Consider the following 24,304-nt stretch of genomic DNA (forward strand, 5'->3'; position numbering starts at 1 on the left):
CAAAAACGCAGACAGTTGGATTGGCCTTATGAACATAGGAAGAATCAGGGGCTCATAATTACTCATTCGAAGACAAAAATATTTTGCATCTTAACTGCCATGGCTTGTGCCAATATACTCTTTATGCAAAAATCCATTCCCTCCCCATAGTCGTTCTGAAGATAGTCGCTAAACTCAGAGGAAACAGAGAAGTCTCCAGGGGAATAATCATGTTCTAGCCCCACTCATCAGAAAGTTTCATGGCTTTTTGTGACCCTCTGCTTCCACTACACACACTGTACACCTCAAAACAATTTGACTACCTATGCACATTAGGTAGTGGCATTTGCTATTCTGGTTCAAGTGTCTCGGGCCAGCCCTTAAAGGAGGGAAAGAGAGACACAAAAGGATTCTTGGTGTATTTTTGAGCCTAGGCAATCATGTGACATTCAGAGGAGAGTGAAATGTGAGCAACCACTTCATTTTGATCTACACACTCGCCTAAAAGCGGAAGATAAACCCAGTTACTATCAAGATCAGATCCCATTCTTTTCCAGATGCAACTGTAGAAAAAGAGGAAAAAGCTTACTGCGATTCACTGTCTGTAAACTGCAGGTCCAACTTGAGCTGGAAATCGGCTTCACTTAATGCCTCTTCCACCTGGAAAGGTTGGGAAAAGAAAGTGGCCATTACAGTCCAGCTGCCAAAACAGGGAGGGTAGAGAGGAAGGGAAGGGAAGGGTGGCAGGAGGGAAGGAAAGGAGAGGGCTGAGAACAGTGTGATGAAACACAAACTGAAGCGTGTGAAAGCTCTCTCCCTGGGCACAGATAAATCACCACCTATTTGCCACAGACGGATGAGATTCTCTTCCACCGTCAGCTTGTATCCATCAATGTTTAAGCTAAAGTGGCACTAAGGAAATGTAACTACCAGGGATCTCACTGACTGACAACTTGAAAGATGGTGCACCCAGAGAGAGAGAGGCAGAACAAAATTGTCCTGCGAATGAGAGGCTGTGCAGACTGCAAAGGAATAAGGCTAAGAAGGTCCACGGAAGAAGAACAGAAACTGTGGGAAGGGGGTATCTTCATGCCACTGGACCAAACGCCATATGCAGAATCTGACAGGCCAAATACGTCTGGTTGTGACGCTCATGATCCTCTCTCTGGAGGCTCCTGGAAATGGTAAGTCAAGTTCAGGAGGAGAGAAAAAAGACACCACAGTATCAGGATGTTGGCTCATGTTTCCCTCTCCTATGGTTTTCCTGTAATTGAGTTGGTATTAATTAACGAATTTGCCTTTATGCTTCTATTTCACATTGCCTCCAGCCAGCTCAAGGTTTCATACAGTACATGGCTCAAGCCTGCGAGGAAAGAGAGACGGGAGATTTGATTGATTCCCAATGACCCAACGTCAATGGGAGTTTCATGCCCAGTAGCTGATTTTAGATTCTCTACAATATAAATTGAGTGGGGGTGGGGGACCACCTTAGCTGCTTCACTTGACTCAGCAAGACATCTCAGACTGCCCTTGGCTACCCATCCTTCCTGTTCTTAGTACGGCATGGCCTGCTGCACTTCCTCATTTTAATGAACGGAAGTTATGACCATTACACTGCAATCTGAGACTTGTGTCATCCTGCAGATGCAGGGGACAGAAAGGATCATAGAACTGCAGAGCTGAAAAAGACCCTAAGGGACCGTGAGTCTAAATACCTGAAAAAGCAGAAAATTGCCAGCTAAAGCATCCCTGACAGGTAGCTGCCCAATTATATTCTAAAACCTCCAAAGAGGAAGAGTATACCACATTCTGATGTACTTCATTCCATTATCCAACTCATTTAATGATGGGAAGTTCTTCCTATGGCTTGACTCAAATCTCCATTTCTTTGGGTCCTATCATCCACAGCAGCAGAAAACAAGCTTCCTCAATCATCCATGTGATAGGCCTTCATATATTTAACAATGATTATCATATCAATGTATTCGCGAAGGCTTTCACGGCCTGGATGGAATGGTTGTTGTGGGTTTTTCAGGCTCTTTGGCTGTGTTTTGAAGGTTGTTCTTCCTAACATTTCGCCAGTCTCTGTGGCCAGCATCTTCAGAGGACAGACGTAGCACTCTGTGCTCTGGTGCAGTTTGTTTGGGAGTTGAGTATTTATGGCTGTTGGATCAGCTTTTGTCCTTTTCAGGAGATGGGTGATTATGGTGATCAGTTTGTTTTTGTTGTAGGTGTAAAACACACTGATCTAGCAAAACGTTAGGAAGAACAACCTTCAGAACATGGCCAAAGAGCCCCAAACACCCACAACAACCAATATCATATCACCTCTCTATTTTATAATCTAAACACAGCCATTTCTTTCAACTGTTCTTCATAGGACTTGGATGTCTAAACTTTTCACCGTGTTGGTCTCCCTCCTCTGAATATGTCCCAGCTTGTTGATGTCCTTCTTGAACTGTGGTGGCCAGAAGTGGACATAGTATTCAAGGCGAGGTTTCATCAAAGCAGAACAGAGTGGTACAGTTATTTCTCTTGATCTAACACTACTATGGATGTTGGCTGCTGAGAAAAGAACCACTCACCCTTTCACCATCCAGAAGGAGGTGGACCCTGAAGTTCATAGACTCATTCATGAGAATCTCTTCATTCCTGTACAAGATCTGAAACACTCTGCTGTAGACGCTGTTCTCATGGACAGAGGCTGAGCAAAGGACTGAATCACCTACAAAACAAAATTAAATACCATATAACTGTCAGTCATTGACATCCTGGGCGTTAGTGTACTAAAATGGACAGGAATGGGCGAATTCAATTCAGATGATTATCAGATCTACTATTGTGGACAAGAATCCCGTAGAAGAAATGGAGTAGCCCTCATAGTCAACAAAAGAGTGGGAAAAGCTGTACTGGGATACAATATTAAAAATGATAGAATGATTTCAATACGAATCCAAGGCAGACCTTTCAACATCACAGTAATCAAAGATTATGCACCAACCACCAATGCTGAGGAGACAGAAACTGACCAATTTTATGAAGACTTACAACACCTTCTAGAACTGACACCAAAGGAAGATGTTTTTCTCATTATAGGGGACTGGAATGCTGAAGTAGGGAGTCAAGAGATAAAAGGAACAACAGGGAAGTTCAGCCTTGGAGTTCAAAACGAAGCAGGGCAAAGGCTAGTAGAGTTTTGTCAAGAGAACAAGTTGGTAATCACAAACACTCTATTCTAACAACACAAGAGGTGACTCTACACATAGACATCACCAGATGGGCAGTACCGAAATTAGATTGATTATGTTTTCTGCAGCCAATGATGGAGAAACTCGATACAGTCAGCAAAAAACAAGACCTGGAGCCGATTGTGGCTCCGATCATCAGCTTCTCATAGCAAAATTCAAGCTTCAACTGAAGAGAGTAGGAAAAACCACTGGGCTAGTCAGGTATAATCTAAACCAAATCCCTTATGAATACACAGTGGAAGTGAAGAACAGATTTAAGGAGCTCAATTTGGTGGACAGAGTCCCTGAAGAACTTTGGATAGAGGCTCTTAACACTGTACAGGAGACAGCAAGAAAAAACATCCCAAAGAAAAGGAAATGCAAGAAAGCAAAGTGGCTGTCCAACAAGGCATGGCAGAAAGTAGGGAAGGAAGAGCTTTCAGGCATATTAAAAAGAAGGTATTTGGGGTTTGCCACTCACCTTCAATACATTTTCACCCTAAAATACCCTTGCTCTTAATTAATGTAAGTGCCTTAGACCTGAGATGGCTAGGTAGAAGGACTTTTGTTGTATGAGATGCTTTCTCTTACAGGCTAGCTCAACTGAAATTTCCAAAAAGAAATCATCTGCGAGATCAAAGTGATGCTTGTTTCAAGCTAATTAATTGCTGAATTAATTCATCGGTCTGCATGTCGACAGAATTCAGAAATCTAATGTTTTGGAGAGATATTGCAAGACACTAGCTTCTGGCAGGGGATGTTAATTGCCATGCATATTTTAGGGCCGCCATATTTAAATGATTAATCGGATTAATTAATTAAAGTCCTTTGGATTGATCAAAAGTGTGCCTTTAATCTGGACAGCAGCATTTCCTACCTTCATTTAAAAAAAAAAACCAGACCAGATGATTCATACATCAAATTAAACAGACAGCAGGTGTTCCCAATGAGGGACTTTCCCCCTATACAGAATAGATTGGTTTTGACATGGAAGACCAGTATAGTGTGTAGTATTTGTATTTTTCTTTTTCAAATATATATCAAATATATCAATAGTCATAGAAAAAGTCAATTATGGTTAGGGTTTATTCAAACTCATACCCAAGATGGCGCCGGTAGCGGGCGGCTAGCGTTCTCCTCCGCCGCGCCGGCTTGCCTCTTGCGATTTTTATCACCTTTTTTCCCCCCTCTTTCTTCGTTTTCACATCTTTTTTTTTTCCTTTCCCTCCCCTCCCCTCCCCCCGACTTGCTGGGCCCTCTCCTCACTTTTTGCGAGCGCTCGCTGCCGGACTGAAAGCGAGACCGCGGGCTGGAGCTGGAGCATACCGCGGAGCCGTGGCTGAGTCCCGATTTGGGCTTCCCGGCTTCAGCGGAGCTCGGACGCTCGGGTGCCTTGCGGCCCGAAGAAGGTGGCCATTGCTGTTTGTGGTGCTTGGCGTTTGAGGCGCTCCTGAATCACTCTGGGATCGTTTTGGGATCGCCTGGGGGTCGCCTGCCAGAGAGCGGATTGCCGGCCAGGCTTGCGACGGGAGCCTTCCTGAGGTTTGAAAAGCGATCGCTGGTGGCTGGTGGCTGAACGCTTACCCCCCCCCGAACTCTCTCGAGATCGGAGTCTGGAGCCTGGAACCTTGATTGGAGATCTTCAGGGGTGAGCGGTGGGGGCTCGCGTTGTTTTGAGATCTGGGGTCCCTGCTGCTGGAGCAAGAAGGCGAGGTTCCTGGGGCAGGGCGGTGGAAGGAGGACCCTCACCGACTGATCCCAGCTTGCTGGACGGCCGCCATGTCGGGCTCCCTGTGGGCAGCTCCTGCTTCGCTTCTAACCCCAGACTGCTTTCCCTGCCTTCCCTGGACTACCTGCAGAAACATCTTGCTATTCTCTCAAGGAAGGGAAAAGGGGAAAACAGTGACTATTCATCATTGCATTTGGCTTTTGCTGATCCTGATGCTGCCTGTTGCTCTAAAACTGAACAACTCAGTGAGTAACATCTTCACTTCGGCACTTTCTCTGGACTTAACATTACCCCAAACAGCCTTGGAAAAATCTACTACCATCAACACCATCAACAACATCATTAAGATCAGTAAAGCTCAAAGGGTAAGGCTGCGAGCCAGTAAAGGATGGACTAGACCCAGTTGGGGGGTGGGGGGTAACACCTTTTTTATTTTATTATGTTTATACACCGTTATTTATATTTAATTTAAATTAATTTACTTTGTATTTGTTTATAAATCTGTATTAGAACGTTTGTGTTATTAGCTAGTGATTTTTTTTCTCCCTCTCCTTTTTTTTTTCTTTTTTTTTCTTTTTTCTTTTTTTACTCTGTCTGGTATGGAGTGGGAGGCTTGCCTGACCAGCGAGGGGCCTCTCAACATTCCAGTGGTTATGGGTAGAGGGCGATATGGTGTTGGCGCAGCCCCCACTCGTGTTAGTAGAACGCGGAACAGATGTCTGAAGGCTGTTCACTGTTCTGAGGCTGTGACCAACCCCCAGAATCGAGGTAACCAGTTCAGCCAGCCTTCCACTCTAACCCTGCTGCTGTTGAATGCCAGGTCTGTATCCAACAAGCCCCAGCTAATTCAAGATCTTATTCTGGAGGAGGATGCAGACCTGGCATGCATAACCGAGACGTGGCTTAATGGGGAGGGTGGACCTCCTCTGGCTCTCATCTGCCCGCCCGGTTATGATGTCCAGCACCAGGGTAGACTGGAAGGGTGGGGGGGGAGTAGCCATTGTATATAAATCCACCTTGGAGGTTACCAGGCGCTCCTCGGCGGTAAGGCCGGGTCTAGAGGCCCTTCACGTGTTGATTGGGGCCAGGGATGGAATTGGGATTTTGCTGGGCTACCGGGCTCCCTGCGGCCCAGCCACTTCCCTTCCGGAGCTGGCTGACTTTGTCTCCGCGGCATTGTTGGGATCCCCGAGGCTTTTGGTCTTGGGTGATTTCAACGTGCATGCGGAGGCAGAGGTTACTGGGCCAGCTTCTGAGTTCTTGGAAACCATGGCTTCCTTGAACATGTCCCAACATGTCAACGGCCCCACCCACGTGGGTGGTCACACACTGGACCTGGTCTTTTCCTCCAATTGGGGTGAGAGTGGTCTGATGGTGGCGGACCTGGTGTCAGTCCCCTTGTCATGGTCAGATCACCACCTGATTAAATGTAACCTCACAGTGGCTCTCCCCCCACGCAGGGAGCAGGGGCCTATTGTTATGGCCCGCCCTCGAAGACTACTGGATCCGATTGGTTTCCAAGATGCCATGAGAGGGATTACCGCTGACCTGGCTAGCGCTCCTGTCGACGTCCTGGTGGATAGCTGGTCTACCGCTGCCACCCGGGCAGTGGACACGATCGCGCCCAAACGCCCTCTCCGACGCAGAACTCGTCCGGCGCCCTGGTTTTCCCAGGAGCTCCGGGTGATGAAGCGAATAAGGAGAAGGCTAGAGCGTAGATGGAGGAAGAATCCGACGGACAATAACTGGATAGCCGTTAAGGTCGCAACTAACCTTTACCTGAATAAGGTGAAGGCTGCCAGTAGATCATTCTTCGCTAACCGGATAAGCGAAGCATCCAACCAGCAGGCGGAACTTTTCCGTATAGTGCGCGACCTATCCGGAGTTGGCCCGGGAGATCGGCCTCCCCCTAGTTTTTCACCGGACCAATTTGCGGCATTTTTTAAATCTAAAGTGGAGGCCATCCGCCGGGAGCTCTCTCCTTTTTTGAATACAGTGAATCGAGCTGAGATGTCCAGCGCTCTGTCTTGCCCGGTTATTTTTGATTCTTTTCAGCCAGTTACGCCTGATTCTGTGACCAGAGTGCTTGACCGCTGTCGGGCCACCACCTCCTCCTTGGACCCTTGCCCGGCCTGGCTAATCAAAGCAGCCAGGCCGAAAACAACTGAATGGGCCACAGCTATAATAAATGGGTCTTTCCTTGAGGGCAGATTCCCATCTGCCCTCAAGGAGACACTCATTAGGCCCATACGAAAGAAACCTAGTTTGGCGGCGGACGAAATTGGCAATTACAGGCCCGTCGCCAATATTTCTTTCATGAGCAAAGTGGTGGAGAGGGTGGTGGCAGACCAGCTTCAGGCACTCTTGGATGAAACAGATGCACTGGATCCATTCCAGTCGGGCTTCAGGCCGCGCCACGGGACAGAGACGGCATTGGTCGCCCTGTATGATGACCTGCTGAGGGAGGCCGACAGGGGCAAAATGTCTCTGTTGGTCCTCCTCGATATTTCGGCGGCCTTTGATACCGTCGACCACGGTATCCTCCTGGGGAGGCTCTCCGAGTTGGGAATCAGTGGCCTGGCGTTAGCCTGGCTCCGCTCCTTCTTGGAGGACCGCCCCCAGAGAGTTCAGCTTGGGGAGAATGTCTCGGCCCCGTGGAGCTCCAATTGTGGGGTTCCACAGGGGTCGATTATCTCCCCAATGCTATTTAATATCTATATGAGGCCGCTAGCGGGCGTCATCAGGAGGTGTGGAGCGATGTGTCACCAGTACGCTGACGACACTCAGCTCTACATCTCCTTCTTGCCAACTGCAGGTGATGCCGTCCTGACCCTCCAGCGCTGCCTGGAGACCATACTGGAATGGATGCAGGAAAATGGCCTCCGGCTGAACCCGGACAAGACGGAAGTCCTGAGGGTGGGGCCCCCCGTAGTTGGTGGCCTGGTTGGCCCTCTCTCTTTTGGGGGGGCGACCTTGGCCCCAGTGAGCGGGGTCCGCAGCTTGGGCATACACTTGGACCCGACGCTCACCATGGAAACACAGGTGACGTCGGTCGTCCGCTCCGCCTATTTCCATCTCTGGCGGATTGCCCGGCTGCGGCCCTATCTCGACACGGGGGCCCTCACTACCTTAGTACATGCGCTCGTAATCTCAAGATTAGATCACTGCAACGCGCTCTACGTGGGGCTACCTTTGAGGCTGATACGGAAACTTCAGATGGTGCAGAATGCAGCAGCCAGACTCCTCACCGGAGGGAGGAAATATCATCACATCTCCCCCACCCTGGCTAGACTGCACTGGCTGCCCATTTGTTTCCGTATCGACTTCAAAGTCTTAATGCTTACTTATAAGGCCCTAAACGGTTTGGGACCTCGATACTTGGCGGAACGCCTTCACCCACCAAGTTCTACCCGAACCACCCGCGCGAGCCAGGAGGTGAGACTGAGGGGCCTGACGCCGAGGGAGGCCCGGAGAGAGAGGACAAGAAACCGGGCCTTCTCGGCGGTGGCCCCTCGCCTTTGGAACAATCTCCCTCCTGAGATTCGCGCGGCCCCTTCGCTGGGTACATTCAAAACTCAATTAAAAACATGGCTTTATGTCAAGGCCTTCCCTCCTGCCAGCACCTAATTTAATTTACATTACTTTTTCTTCTTTCTCTATTTATTATTTATGACTTATTATGTTTTGTTAATTGATATTTTGATATTTTGGATTTATGTTATTATAACTGTATATTTTTATGTTAGCCGCTCAGAGTGGTACCGAGTTACCAGATGAGCGGGATACAAATCAAATAAATAAATAAAAATAAATAAATAAATAAATAAATTATGTTTTGACAGACCACTAAAAGATCCCAAATGTAAACTAGTTTTTGACCTTCTACCAGTCTTCAGCAGGCTGGACACTATAGCGTTGTAGGTGGACGGTGCAGAAAAAAAAGATAAACACTCAAAAATATCACAGCTATATGTGTGCGCGTGCCAGGCTCCTTTGTTAAAAATGAGCTTCAAAATGTGAGTTGCGGGCGCAAGTCACAAGGTGGTGTGGATCAGAATGTCGCTTCCAATTTTGTTAGACACAGAAGTTTGCTAGCCGTTCGTCTAAAATGGAATGGAAATTAAATGAGAGCGTATTTCACTGACGGTGAGATTTAGAAAACTGCTGAGAAAAGTACTTATCCTATCTCTAGGTAAAACATCTTGGAAGCAAACATTTTCAGGGCCAGGCTGATTTTCATGCCAGCTTTAGCAAGATATGGGATAAAAAGAGCAGCAAAAAGTAATAATTTAAAAAAAAATGATCTTTGCTAGTCTCTCCTGTATCTTTCTGTTCTTCCTTTAAATGCGGCTCAAGCAGATCATCCTCCTTGAGACATTTTAAGGAACTATATGAGAATTTAGGAACTTTTTATGGGATTTTCACCAACTGCAGGTGATGCCGTTCTGTTCCTTCAGCGCTGCCTGGGGGCCATACTGCAGTGGATGCAGGAAAATGGGCTGAGGCTGAACCCGGACAAGATGGACGTCCTGAGGGTGGGAGGCCCCGTGGCTGGCGGCTTGGGTGACTCTCTCACGTTTGGGGGGGGTGACCCTGGCCACGAAGAGTGGGGTCCGCAGCTTGGGCACATATTTGGACCCGACGCTCACCATGGAAACGCAGGTGGCGTCGATTGTCCGCACCGCCTTTTTCCACCTATGGCGGATTGCCCGGCTGCGGCCCTATCTAGACACGGGGGTGCTCACTACCTTGGTGCATGTGCTCGTAATCTCAAGATTAGACCACTGTAACGCGCTCTACGTGGGGTTGCCTTTGAGGCTGATGTGGAAACTTCAGGTGGTGCAGAATGCGGTGGCCAGACTCCTTACTGGAGTGAAAAAATACCAACACATTTGTCCAACTCTGGCCGCACTGCATTGGCTGCCCATTCGTTTCCATGTCGACTTCAAAGTCTTAATGCTTACTTATAAGGCCCTAAATGGTTTAGGACCTCGATATTTGGCGGAACGCCTGCTCCCACCAAGGTCTACCCGGATCACCCGTGCGAGTCAGGAGGTGAGGCTGAGGAGCCTGATGCCGAGAGAGGCCCGGAAGGAGAAGACACGAAACCGGGTCTTCTCAGCAGTGGCTCCTCGCCTATGGAACAACCTCCCTCCGGAGATTCGCATAGCACCTACGCTGGGAATCTTTAAAACCCAATTAAAAACATGATTATACATCCAGGCCTTCCCTCCAGTCAATACCTGATTTCTTTCTATTTTCCTTTATTTTTTTCTTCTACTTTATCACAATTGTTATTGAACGCCTATGCACATTCTTGAGTTTATTGTTTTATTCTATATTGTAAGCCGCCTAGAGTGGATGAGTAGTCCAGATAGGCATGGTATAAATCAAATCAAATCAATAAATAAATAAATAAATAAATAAATAAATAAATAAATAAATAAATAAATAAATAAATAAATAAATAAATAAATAAATAAACAAAACAAACAAAACAAACAAAACAAACAAAACAAACAAAACAAAAAACAAACAAACTAATTAATTAATTAATTAATTAATTAAGGAATTAATTAAGGAATTAATTCCTTAATTAATTAAGGAATTAATTCCTTAATTAATTAAGGAATTAATTAAGGAATTAATTCCTTAATTCCTTAATTAATTAATTAATTAATTAATTAATTAAGGAATTAATTAATTAATTAAGGATATTAAGGAATTATATGGGAATTTAGGAACTGACATTTTAAGGAACTATAAATGTTAAGGACAAATACACTTTTCTGCTTGGCTTCATCTTTGGATGTGCAGAAATATAGCAGAACCCCCTATCCCTGGGATGAAAAACCACAGATTCAGTTATCCACTGTCTGAAAATATGAAATAAAAAAACCCCAGGGATACATATTTATACCTATTTAAAATGTATTTAACAGAACTGGCCACTAGAAGGAGCTAGAGACCATACTATGTATAACATTAGCTACTTCCATGGCTTTTTGGCATTCATGGGCATTGTGGGGGCGGGGTTGAAACCAATTTCCTGTGTTTACTGCGGTCCTGCTGTAGTTTCATCCCGAGCTGCCTCCTTCCCCATATTAAGTGAAAGTTGCTGAGCTCCACCTCTTGACTCTGTCATTTGATCTTCTAGCCCTTCCCCAAGCAGGGAGGAAGGATTGGAAAGTAAAAATTTAAAAAGTAATTAGTTACAATTATTAACTGAAAATAGTTACATTTGTAACTGCTAATTTCAAAACTAGCAAAACATTCCTTTTAGTTACTTTTTAAACAAATAAGAATATTTTAAGACACTGGTTTGCAATAGAAAAGACACCTTATTATCACTTCAGTGCCACCAATAGAGCATAAGGTAGCAACATAAGTCAATGCTTTCATTATGACATGCACTATCTCTACCCTTGCACAATGTCACATTCCCATAACTATAAAAGTAACTAAAGTAGTTGGAGTTATACTGTAAAAGGACTGCAGAAAAGTACAAATGTGCTGTAACGTAGTTATTCTTCAGTTCTTGCAAAAAAGGAATTAATTATAAGTAACACGTTATTTCTCACTGATTATTTGCTACCTTATGCAATAACTAATTCATGACTCATCTGCAATGACAAATAGCTTATTTGAAACTAGTTCCTCCTGAGGTTGGCAGAGGGCTGTGCTTTCCAAGGACTGTATCCCAGTCTGCTAGCAGAAAAGGTAGCACTCTCATCCATAAAACCATCACATTTAAAATATTTCATATTTCAAGAAATCAGAGCAGCGAAGAAAGGTTTTTCTGTTTACCCCGGCCTCCTTTGCAGCACCTGTTTTGAGCGGCATTAACATTGTGTTCTCTTCAAATCCTTACATGAATTGTAAATTTGAAAGGTTAACTTACATTTGGGACCTGCCGCGCCATACTTTTAAGGATGGAAAAATGCAACAAAGGAAGAAAACACCACATGTTCCCGACATTTCTGTCACTTGCTCTTTCTTTATACAGCAGAGATGATCATTCCAAAGCACGGGGGACTTCCTGAGTTTCTATTTTTCCCCCACCTCCAGTGACTAAACGCAGCATTAAGACAATGCCAATATGGGTAAGGATGAAGACAGCACAGCTTTTCCCTTAATTAAAAACCTTCTGCCTGAAACAGCAGGAATAAAATGCCACTCAAATTGACAGACAGAGCCAGCATCCTAAATAGAGTTCTGACTGCACTCTGTCCATCTGAGAGTGGTAGATTATTGATTATTATTTCTAATATGGCCTACGGAATGTCACAGAGGCTGCCATTAGGGACTTAATGCAAAAGGGCTTAGGCAGGATTGGAAATGCTGCAGTTCAATCCATATGGGGTGAATGAGCCTCCCAAAATGCCAGATGCAGGGGAGGGGTATCAGGAGACAGGTATCTAGTTGTCTCGTGTGCTCCCAGAGGCATCTGGTGGGGCCACTGTGAGATACAAGAAGCTGGACTAGATGGGCCCTTGGCCTGATCCAGCAGGGCTCTTCTTAAATTCTTAGGTTCAAAGTTTGATCCTTAATACAGATTGGTATTTGCAAACTTAACCCTTAGGAACTAATTATTTTAGTCCTATGGGTGGGGTTGCAGGACACGTCTGGTGACCAAGTCAAATTTTTTTAGGTGTTTCCAGCATGCCTCAACCATTTTAATCTTCCAGAAAATACAGGGATAAGTTCTTCATTCCTGGATATATCTAGAAGAGGTTTATGCACAGCAAGAGAAGCAAAAGTTAACAAGTGTGGAGAGAGAGATCTGAGATCGAATGTCTTCCAGAGACTATACAAGATGGTAGATCTTGAAATATTAACGGTCATGCATATGCTAGGGTGGCATGGACAGGGGAAAGCCAACTACAACAGTCCCAACAAAAATGGACCTTCAATCACCTTCTGTTTTGATTATCACAAAATCATGAAGTTGGAAGGGGTGTATAAGGCCGTTGAGTCCAATCCCATGCTCAATGCAGGAAAATATCAATGTATATCTGCCAGGTAGCTTTCTAAATTTCTCTTGAATGCCTCCAGTGTTGGAACACTCCCCACCTGTTGAGGTAATTGATTCCACTGTCGTACTGCTTTAACAGTTAGGAAGTTTTTCCTGATTCAACCAAAATCAGGTTTCCTGTAACTTGAGCCCATTGTTGCGTGTCCTGCACTCTGGGATGATCGAGAGAGGAACTGAGCGATGGTTCCCCAGGGAATAAGAACGTAAGCTCTCATCACATTGATTTAGGTAACTGCCTATCAAATTCTATTGTGCAAGAGTAGCAACTTTTTCTGGTTGCCTAAATCAGATCTTGCCAACAAAAGTCCGAATAGTCAAAGCTATGGTTTTTCCAGTAGCGATGTATGGAAGTGAGAGCTGGACCATAAAGAAAGCTGGCTGAAGAATTGATGCCTTTGAATTGTCATGTTGGAGGAGACTCTTGAGAGTCCCCTGGACTGCAAGGAGAACAAACCTATCCAAAGAAATCAACCCTGTGTGCTCACTGGAAGGACAGATCCTGAAGCTGAGGCTCCAGTCCTTTGGCCAACTCGTGAAAAGAGAAGACTCCCTGGAAAAGACCCTGATGTTGGGAAAGTGTGAAGGCAAGAGGAAAAGGGGATGACAGAGGATGAGATGGTTGGACAATGTCATCGAAGCAACCAACATGGAAGACAGGAGGGCCTGGAATGCTCTGGTCCATGGGGTGACAAAAAGTCGGGCACGACTAAACGATGAAATAAGATAAGTGAGAGATGAAGGGATCATGTCTGTCTCTAATTATGGGTTTCATCTGAAACAAACAAACAAAGTGGGTGGGCAAAATATTCTTGTCCTAAATGACAGTGGTTCACCATTTAAGAGACACATAAAACTTCTGTGAGACTGATTCAGGAAGGAATTAAAGCAAACAGTTCTTTCCTCTCAACATACAGTTTCTATGCCCCCAGGGATGGCGTTTGCTCCCGTTTAACATCTGATAGTCCCTAAAGCTGTTGTGAACACCGAGAAAGCATGGCTTCCAAATGCAACCTAGCAGAATTTAGCCCACCAGTGGTGAAGTAGTTGTGCCACCTCAGTTGAAGCGCTGGCATGTTTCCTGGGGCCAAGGCCCTCCGACGTTGCTCCCTATGGGCTACGTCAGATCACTCGCTCCATCCCCTCCTCTAAAGGAGCCATTGTTTGGTGTCTTTTCAGGATGGTCCTTCTGTCAGAGCCACCTTCCCTTTGCTTCTCAGAGGGATACATTTCCTTTGCAAGGCAAAAGGAGTCAGCTTGCCCTCTTGCATTGCCCGACTGCTTTCTCCCTTGATTTAGATGGCTTGAGTCATCTTGTGCATGTGTGTGTGTGTGTGAGAGAGAGAGAGAGAGAGTTGCAGCATCCTATTGCTGAGCCCAGAAGGAGGAGATGGAGGACAAATAGAAGTATGAGGGGCAGAGTAGGAAACCCACGGCAGTTACTGCTGTGTTTGTGTTTAGTCGTTTAGTCGTGTCCGACTCTTCGTGACCCCATGGACCAGAGCACGCCAGGCCCTCCTGTCTTCTACTGCCTCCCGGAGTTGTGTCAGGTTCATGTTGGTTGCTTCGCAGACACTGTCCAGCCATCTCATCCTCGGTCGTCCCCTTCTCCTCTTGCCATCACACCTTCCTAACATCAAGGTTTTTTCCAAGGACTCTTTTCTTCTCATGAGATGGCCAAAGTCCTGGAGCCTCAGCTTCAGGATCTGTCCTTCAAGTGAGCATTCAGGGTTGATTTCCTTTAGAACTGATAGGTTTGTTCTCCTTGCAGTCCAGGGGATTCTCAAGAGCCTCCTCCAGCACCACAATTCAAAGGCATCAATTCTTCGGCGGTCTGCTTTCTTTATGGTCCAGCTCTCACTTCCATACATCACGACAGGAAAAACCATAGCTTTGACTATTCGGACTTTTGTTGGCAAGGTGATGTCTCTGCTTTTCAAGATGCTGTCAAGATTTGTCATCGCTTTCCTCCCAAGAAGAAGGCGCCTTTTAATTTCAGGGCTGCTGTCTCCATCTGCAGTGATCATGGAGCCCAGGAAGATAAAATTTGACACTGCCTCCATATCTTCCCCTTCTATTTCCCAGGAGGTGATGGGACCAGTGGCCATGATCTTAGTTTTTTTTTGATGTTGAGTTTCAAGTTACTGCTGCCCCAGCATTTAACAATCATTCAAGAAAGACACAGGGAAGGTTGGATGGCAACTTCTCCCTTCCCTCCCCATGGACTCTCCACCACCCAGCTGCAGCTATTGAAGTATGTGAATGTGTGTGTGTGCACTTAGGAAGGAAAGTGTGTGTATGAGTGTGTGTTTTGGTCTTGTAGAGGGACCCTACTTTTCGGAATTTGTAACGACACTACTGCACAACCAGCCGCGTATAACTGGCCATGAAGTTGGCTTTTGTAATCATAATCTCCATGTGGTTCATTAATCTCTTCTTTCAGTGATTCTCAACCTTGGGTCCCAAGATGTTCTTGGACTAAAATTCCCTTCACCACTAGCTGTGCTGGCTAGGATTTCTGGGAGATGTAGCCCAAGAACATCTGGGGGGACCCAAGGTTCAGAACCACTGTCTTAGTTGACAATGGTAGCCTTCATTGATCTTGGCAAATCACATGTTCTCCCACACTGTTCTGAGCAACCGTTTTGGGGGCTGATGTGAAGAAATGTCCTGTCTCTATGATTAGAGACCGCACATTTGCATCCTTTTCTTTCCAAAGGACAACATCTGGATGAAAGTCCAACAGCTCTATTATCAGTCCTTCATCTCAACCTTGCCTTTTGATATTTCCAGTTAGCCTCTTGGAGAGAACGATATCTAACTGCTTCTGTATGCTATTCCATTAAGTGATGATGGAAAAATAAGATATACCCCCTATTAATTTCCTCATGTGAAAGTCGGTAATATAAATGTAGTCACTTATCTCTGTTATGTTTAATAAAATGAAGTACATTTTTCAAGGTTACAAAAATTGGATGTAGGCAAATGTAAGGGAGGGGAAAACCCAATCTACAGTTCGCACACCATCTTGCAAACTAGGACCAAAAACTGTTTTCTTAAAGCACCAAACAAACCAAAACTGACCAAATCTGAAAACTGGCATAAAGAGTTGCATATAATGATACTGCTCTTTACATGAAAGATTTATTTTCCTTTTCCATACCCATGTTTTCTTTTTTTAAGTGGTGTCTGTTTAAAACCGTAAGCCAGACTACTGGAACTTCCTTGTTTTTCTTGATAAATAGGTATAGTTGGGAGCCTAATGTTTTGGGCTGAAGAGAGAGGTAAACCTGAGATCTATACTACAACTCCCAGAACATCACTCCAGCAGACCTGTTGGTCAAAATCCTGTTAGTAGTTTACACCAATATAAGCACAGTGGTGCAAATCAATGAGGCGCATTGTAATTAATTCATTAAGTTGCCATTGTATTAGAGATGGGCACAAATTGGTTTGTCTCAGTCCATTCCAGTTCATCCTCTGGCTCAATCAGCAATTCACCAGGCCCAGAATGCAAGCTTCCTTCACTTCCTCAACTGATCTTCCAGTTCTGGAAAGAGCCCAGGCTTCTCTGCCCTGCCCTCTTGGCTGATCTCCGAATCAGACAAAATGGCCAGGCAGAGAAGTCTGTGCTCTTGTTTCCTGACTAGGAGATTAGCCAAGGAGGAGGAAAATGTCCAAAATCCTGTTGCGTAGCTACACTGGTCCAACTCAAAATTACAAAAGTTGCTTTGAAACTGACAATATTTCAGAAACTACATCCCACAAAAAGGTCCACAGGCATGATGTACAACCTCCAGCAGCAGTTAGATTGTGCAATCAGTTGCACAACACCATGGAATGGTGTAATTTCTCACCATAATTCCTAAGACAAGAAATCGGGCCTTCTCGGCGGTGGCTCCTCGCCTCTGGAACAACCTTCCCCCTGATATTCGCGCGGCCCCCTCGCTGGGTATTTTCAAAAAGCAATTAAAAACATTGATGTTTCGGCAGGCCTTCCCTCCTAGTTAATTCCTGATCCCCTCCTCTTTTCTTTCCTAATGTTTTAACCCAATTGTCGAAAGTTTTCTTTTATGTAATTTTGTTGTTTTTATTGTGGTATCCCTTGTTGTAAGCCGCCTAGAGTGGTCTATTGACTAGATAGGGGGGATATAAATAAAATAATAATAAATAAGGATGAGACTTCCATATTTTTAGGACATCCACTCCCATAATTAGCCTGTGACACCCCTAAGCAGACTTTTTGGGAGTGAAGGCTCCAAACACAGAAGGAGTTAGACCAGTCCATCCTAGAAGAAACCCTTAGATTTTGGGGGTTTTCATTCTTATAATTCTCTCTGGAGGGTTCATGGTGGAATAGGAGAGAAGAAGTCATATGAATATAAAACTCCCATACTTATTTCCCTGGGAACTTCCAAAGACATAAATTTGCACTACATGTGTATGGCAATAGGATTTTGGCCAATTTCAAATCATATATTTGAGATGGAAAGGACATCAAGTTGTTTTTGTTTGTTTTTTGAAAAATGAATATAGGACAAAACAAAAATGGGCAGATATTCAAACATCAGGATATGCAGCCATTCCTAGTCTGTGTGCTCCTCTTTGCTTCAGTAAGATGCACATCCAGATGTTTCCCTTGTTATTATTGTCCCAGTAGCTTTTACTGGCATCTGTACATAACCATCTGATCCCTATTCTTCTCTTGGTGGACCATAAATTGGAGTGTATGACTCAGAAAGAAAAAGGATCTTGGGAGAGTCCTCAGCATTGAAAGGACTACAGATCACTAAATAAAGCTGACCCACTTTCATGGCTTCTCTATACAGGGACGTCTGTCAGTGTTTGTAGCTATAACCTGCCATGCCCTGCAGATGATTCAGGTGAATTTATAAAACTGTCCAATAAAAATAAGATGGCACTCAAAAGAAAATGAAAATATTTCGCTTGCACTTCAAAAGGGCAGTAATTCTCTTTCACTTGATGAAGGCAGAAATTGCTTTCTCAAGTGTTATTGGAACTAATGACAGCAGTTTGATACAATTGACAGCCCAGATTCTCCATGACTTCAACGAGCTATAAGCAGCACAAACATGTTGGGGCTGCATTAACAAGCTTATTAAGCACATCCTTGGCAAAAAGAAAGAAAAATAAATGAATAAAGGAGGGAAGGAATGGAAGGGAAGGGGTTTTACCGAATATTTAAAACAGGAGCTGGAAAGGGTTCATTCAGATCTAAACATCTACCGTTTTCCCCCAAAAGTAAGACAGGGTCTTATATTAATTTTTGCTCCAAAAACACAAACATTAGGACTTATTTTCAGGGGATTTTTTTTTCATATACAACAATATTGTTGTTGTTGTTGTTTAGTCATTAAGTCGTGTCCGACTCTTTGTGAACCCGTGGACCAAAGCACGCCAGGCCCTCCTGTCTTCCACTGCTTCCTGGAATTGAGTCAAATTCATGTTGGTAGCTTCGATGACACTGTCCAACCATTTTATCCTCTGTCGTCCCCTTCGCCTCTTACCCTCACACTTTCCCAACATCCGCGTCTTTTCCAGGGTGGTTTCTCTTCTCATGAGATGGCCAAAGTATTGGAGCCTCAGCTTCAGGATCTGTACTTCCAGTGAACACTCAGGGTTGATTTCCTTCAGAATGGATAGATTTGTTCTCCTTGCAGCCCAGGGGACTCTCAAGAGTCTTCTCCAGCACCACAATTCAAAAGCATAATTTCTTCAGTGGTCAGCCTTCTTTATGGTCCAGCTCTCATTTCTATACATCACTACTGGAAAAATCATAGCTTTGACTATTTGGACCTTTGTCGGCAAGGTGATGTCTCTAAGTTTTTAAGATGTTGTCTAGGTTTGTCATCGCTTTCCTCCCAAGAAGCAGGCATCTTTTAATTTTGTGGCTGCTGTCACTATCTGCAGTGATCGTGGAGCCCAAGAAAATAAAATCTGTCACCACCTCCATATCTTCCCCTTCTATTTGCCAGGAGGTGATGGGACCATTTTTTTTGGTGTTGAGCTTCAGATTATTATTTGCGCTCTCCTCTTTCACCCTCAATATGAGGTTCTTTAATTCCTCCTCACTTTCTGCCATCAGAGTACTATCATCTGCATATCTGAGGTTGTTGATATTTCTTCCAGCAGTCTTGATTCTGGGTTGGGATTTGTCCTGTCCAGCTTTTTGTATGATGTATTCTGCATATAAGTTAAATAAGCAGGGAGACAATATACAGCCTTGTCGTACTCCTTCCCCAATTTTGAACCAAACAGTTGTTCCATATCCAGTTCTTACTGTTGCTTCCTGTCCCATGTATAGATTTCTCAGGAGATAGATAAGGTGGTCAGGCACTCCCATTTCTTTAAGAACTTGCCATAATTTGCTGTGGTCCACACAGTCAAAGGCTTTTGCATAGTCAATGAAGCAGAAGTGGATATTTTTCTGGAACTCTCTGGCTTTCTCCATAATCCAGCGCATGTTAGCAATTTGGTCTCAAGTTCCTCTGCCCCTTCAAAATCCAGCTTGTCCTTCTGGGAGTTCTCGGTCCACATACTACTGAAGCCTACCTTGTAGGATTTTGAGCATAACCTTACTAGTGTGTGAAATGAGTGCAATTGTACGGTAGTTGGAGCATTCTTTGGCAGTGCCCTTCTTTGGTATTGGGATGTAGACTGATCTTTTCCAATCCTCTGGCCACTGTTGAGTTTTCCAAACTTGCTGACATATTGAATGTAGCACCTTAACAGCATCGTCTTTTAAGATTTTAAATAGTTCAACTGGAATGCCATCATCTCCATTGGCCTTGTTGTTAAACAATCAATTTATTCAAATAAAGTCATGCCAACTTCTTCCGGTTGCTGCACAATGGTGGAGGGTGGGGTTTCACTTAACTGGGGCTTATTTTCGGAGTAGGGCTTATATTGCAAGCATCCTGAAAATCATACTAGGACTGATTTTCAGGTTAGGTCTTATTTTCAGGGAAACTGGGTATTAAATGAAACTAAACAAATGCCATGGGCTTTTCTTGCTGCATTGCCAGCAGGAGAAAGGATACCAAGCTTCACCTAGCAAAGGGCAGTGTGCATGTTGACAACACCCATGGCAGCCGTCAAGATGGTCTACAGGATCCCCTCTTCTGCTCACTACCATTTACAATTGTTGAAAAAGAGTCCTGACAATTGCTTTGTATTTGGGTGAGAAATGGTTAAATAATGAAAAAAGGAGTAAATTTCTGGGATTTTCCCTTGCACGTTGTCACTTTGTGAATGGTAGGGGTGGTGGGGGACTCCTGTTCAATACCCTTGACCATTAGTCTGTGGAGTGTCTCAGGGCTTCATGATTCCCCATGCTATTTCACATATTTATAAAAAACCTGATAGAGGCTGTCCAGAATTTTGTGGTCTGGTACCACCAGTGTACTGGTGACACCCAACCCCATCTGGTTTTTAAGACTTTCCAGGTCCTCCTCTGATTCTCTCAGGTCCCAGTGTTTGGTCCGCCCAGCCCCTGTCAGTTACACCTAGAATCTACAGTACTCTCTTAGACAGATCTTCTGCTCATCTTCTGGAATCCTCTATCGTTGAGCAATTCTATATGAGGGAACTTTCTGATTGAATGGCTGAGTAGCAAATTTATATTTATATTTAAATTTGTGTTTTAAAAAAGCCATGAAATTCTCTTTGTATATATATTTGGTTTATAAATGTAGGATTTTGTGTTTCTGTATCCACAATTCAAAAAACCCAGGAAATGGTCCAATATTGCTGCACAATATCATACCCATGTTGCCAGCAGGAAAAAGGATGCCAAGCTTTACATAGCAAAGGGTAGCCTGAATGTTGACAACATCAATGGCAGCAGTCAAGATGGTCTGCAGGATACCCTCTTCTGCTTACTACCATTCACACTTGTTAAAAGAACAGCCCCGCCAATTGATTTGAGAAGTGGTTAACTAATTAAAAAAAAGGAGTCAGCTTCTGAGATATTTCCCTTTTGTGGTGTCACTTTGTGAGTGGTAGTGAGCAGAAGAGGGTATCCTGTAGACCATCTTGACTCCTGCCATTGGTTTTGTCAACATTCAGGCTGCCCTTTGGCATCCTTTTTCCTGCTGGCAATGTAAGAACAATATTGTGCACCAATGCTGGGCCATTGAATTGTAGCTACAGAAGCACAATATCCCATATTCATAAACCAGAAGGTTTTTTTAAAAGAATTGAATCATCATATCAAACCATTCTGAAGCCAATCAGAATACACTAAAAGAGAAGGGGACCTCGGCCACTAGCTGCTGCCTGGGTGTCCTGGATGTAATGCCATTCCATTGGCACATTTTGCCCAGTCCAGCTCAGAGACCCATTAAGATTTTCAGCTTTGCATCCTCAGATGGTGTGCCGAGATTTAAGAGGTTAATTTCCATTCTGCCCTCACTGCACCATAACTTGCACAGCATTCATAATGGGCATAGCTCCAAAAAAACAACCTATACAAATAAGGAATGAGCAGCAGTCTCAGATCCTGAGATCAAGGAAGCCGGCCATACCACCCCTGTGCCCGGCAGCTTTAACTTCTGCTTTATTAATCCTTGTTTTCCCTCCAGCTTCCGAAGTCAATTATGGCACACTTTCAAAAGGATCCCCATAAAGCTTTAATGGCTTTAACCGTCTCTGCTTTGATGTCAGCCTTGTAAAGCAATTAAGAGTCTTCATTAGATTCCATTAGGCCCATGCAAATCAGCCGCTCATCCCATAAATGGCACCCCATGCTACACATTCTTCGTGGGGTTTTACTGCCTTTTTGCATGGCTGAACGAACACTCCACTGTGCTGCTCTACTCCAGGGCAGCCAAGAAAGAACATATGCCAATGATGTTCAATTCTTGCTCAAGAAAAGTTCTGAAGCTCCTTTCTTTTTTCGTCCTTTGGAAATGGCATGGAAAGCTGATGATGTTGTGATTCTTTTTGAAACCAGCAAACAACAATAACAAATCTAAGAAAGAACACATGTAGCAGTTCCAAAGTGAGTCACTAAGAATTAAGATGCTGCTTAATATTGAGTCAGACCACTGGTCTACCTAGGGTTCTACTGTCCACTCCAATTGGCCACAGCTATCTTGGGTTTGAGGCCACATCCTTTCTTAGCTCAACCCAGTAACCACTGGTCTTTCACTGATGCTCTCAGTTAAGCAGGCCTGATCCTACCAATCTCTTGAAATCAAACAAGATCAGGTACTTTGAAGGTGCTAGAATGATGGCGGAATTGCAACCAATCTGCGCGATCTACCAGATTAGCAGAGGAAACGACTGATTCTTGTGATTTGCTGTTTGTATCTGCAAGTAAGACACAATCTAGAGGTACTTACATGAATGTTATATTCCTGTGGCCTAGAGGAAAGCTCTGTGTATGTAGAAACTAAGGGTATGAGAAAGCTAATCTTCCTTCTTCCCTACTATGCCAGTTTTGAATAACCTGTCTCGTTCTCCTATAGAAGAATGAGAAACTGCACCCCTTAACTTCCTCTCCTTTTGTCTCCTATGCCCTACACCGGCTTTTGGATTGGCAAGCCTTCTTTTGTGCAGATTGCGTAAACCGTGTCAATTGTGCTAATTGCACAAAACTACAAGAGAGGAGGCCTTTTAAAAAAGAAGCAAAAGATCTGTGTGTGCATGTGTGTGCACGTGTGTACTTTACTTCATAAACAAGAAAAACAGTAATTTTGCACACATATATTTTGCATACATCATGGACACGCTGACAAGGGGGTGGGGGAAGAGGGGGGGGGGAAAGCAGACCGTTCCTTATCTCATTCTCAGGCTGGAAGCAAGAATGCCTAAAGAGCACAAGTAAGTCCTGAACAATTGACACCAATGTTTTGACAAGGTGTCTTGGTTCTACCGGTTTCTCAACAGACCGCCTTCATGCCCCAAGACAGCCTGTCTCACAGACAATGAGAATTTTCCTGTGTGTGCTTTGCTTTATCAGGAGGAACTTTCAATCTGTCAGACAGACATGTGTCAGATCTACTTTGACTGGGATTCCTGCAGGGATTGGACTTGATGGCCTTGTGGACCCCTTCCATGATTCTACTATTCGGTAATTTAGCCTCTGCCAGCACCCACTGAAATTAATGTTAACACGGGGTGCTTCCAATTAGATGCTCAATCACTTAGTTTGAATGAGAGTCTGGACCTGGGAAACTGTGTTGGTGTGATCAGAGGCAACATCAAGCAATTCCTGTCCATACTAGCTACAGAAAGATGGAGAATGGGGATCCTGAAAAGCATTGATTGGAAGCAGTCATTGGGACTAGAGATGGGCACGAAGCATCTGTCTGGTAGTTTGTGTTGGTTTGTTTATCAGCTTAACATTTGTTCAGCGCATCCCAGCCTCGTCTCCTCAAGTGGAGACCCATTCAGAGGAAGCACCAAGAAGAGTCAGGGCAGGGAAGCTGGGCCTCTGAGTGGGCACTGGGAAGTACTGAATGCCCATTTAGCTGATAAACATAGCATCATGAACTGCCAAATTGGTGGGTTTGTGCCCATCTCTAATTGGGACATTTTGGCAATGTAGGCTGTTGGCACATTCTTGTGCTAATATAGGAAAATTTAAAAAAACAAAAGAAATGAGAAGAGAAGAGAGAAGAGAAGAGAGAAGAAAATAAATAAGCATGTCTTACAAATGTAGCTTAGCTTTTTTTGGCTATCCCTACTGACATCTGGCTGATCCACTTCACTAAGGGGAAATGTAACCATGGCTAAGGAAAGAGAGAAATCTAAAGTAGGCACATGAAGAGTATTGATTAAAAAGTAGAAAAGGGAACTCAGAAGAATAACAAGGCATCAAAAAGGGACGAGAGGCTCTCTGAAACAACTGGAAAGCAAAGATAAGGCAGGCAATGAGAGGAGATGAAAAGAGCAGACCAACATTTAGGAGAATGCCAGTTGCAGACGATTCTTGGGAATTCTCCTAAAAGGCCTCATCAAAGCTTAAAGTAGATGTCCTGCTGCAGATCCAGAACTGGATCTCCCAATATGTTTATCTATCTTAAAAATACCTGTTGGGATGGGGATGGTTTCCAGTTGTGTTCAAAGTAATGGCACAGGAGCGTAGAAAGTTCTTCTCCCCTCTGCCATTTACTCCAATCTAAGCCTAAAGTTTTGAGATACGGGTAGTTCTGCTGGTAGCTCCAATGCAGATGCAGGTATCAGTCACAGATCTCATGTGACATACCTGTTGCAGTTCTTTATTTGCAAATATGCAAACCAGCTCAATTCAATAGGTATGGCTATGCCACACATTGAGGTGGCTATGCTGGACCTGTCTGTCCCATATCT

General features: G+C 44.3%; 1 protein-coding gene across 1 annotated transcript in view; it reads right to left on the bottom strand.

The window, feature by feature from the left end:
* The window catches only part of FAM135B (family with sequence similarity 135 member B), a 175,758-nt gene that overhangs the window by 62,024 nt on the left and 89,430 nt on the right, over nucleotides 1-24,304 (bottom strand). The window contains exons 4-5 of the mRNA XM_072999371.2: nucleotides 2,565-2,704; nucleotides 569-639 (exon numbers count right to left, since the gene is read on the bottom strand). Of these exons, the coding sequence (XP_072855472.2) occupies nucleotides 569-639; nucleotides 2,565-2,704 (211 nt within the window). The remainder of the gene's footprint in view (nucleotides 1-568; nucleotides 640-2,564; nucleotides 2,705-24,304) is intronic.

The sequence above is a fragment of the Pogona vitticeps genome, chromosome 4 (genome assembly GCF_051106095.1).
Source record: "Pogona vitticeps strain Pit_001003342236 chromosome 4, PviZW2.1, whole genome shotgun sequence".
NCBI lineage: Eukaryota > Metazoa > Chordata > Lepidosauria > Squamata > Agamidae > Pogona > Pogona vitticeps.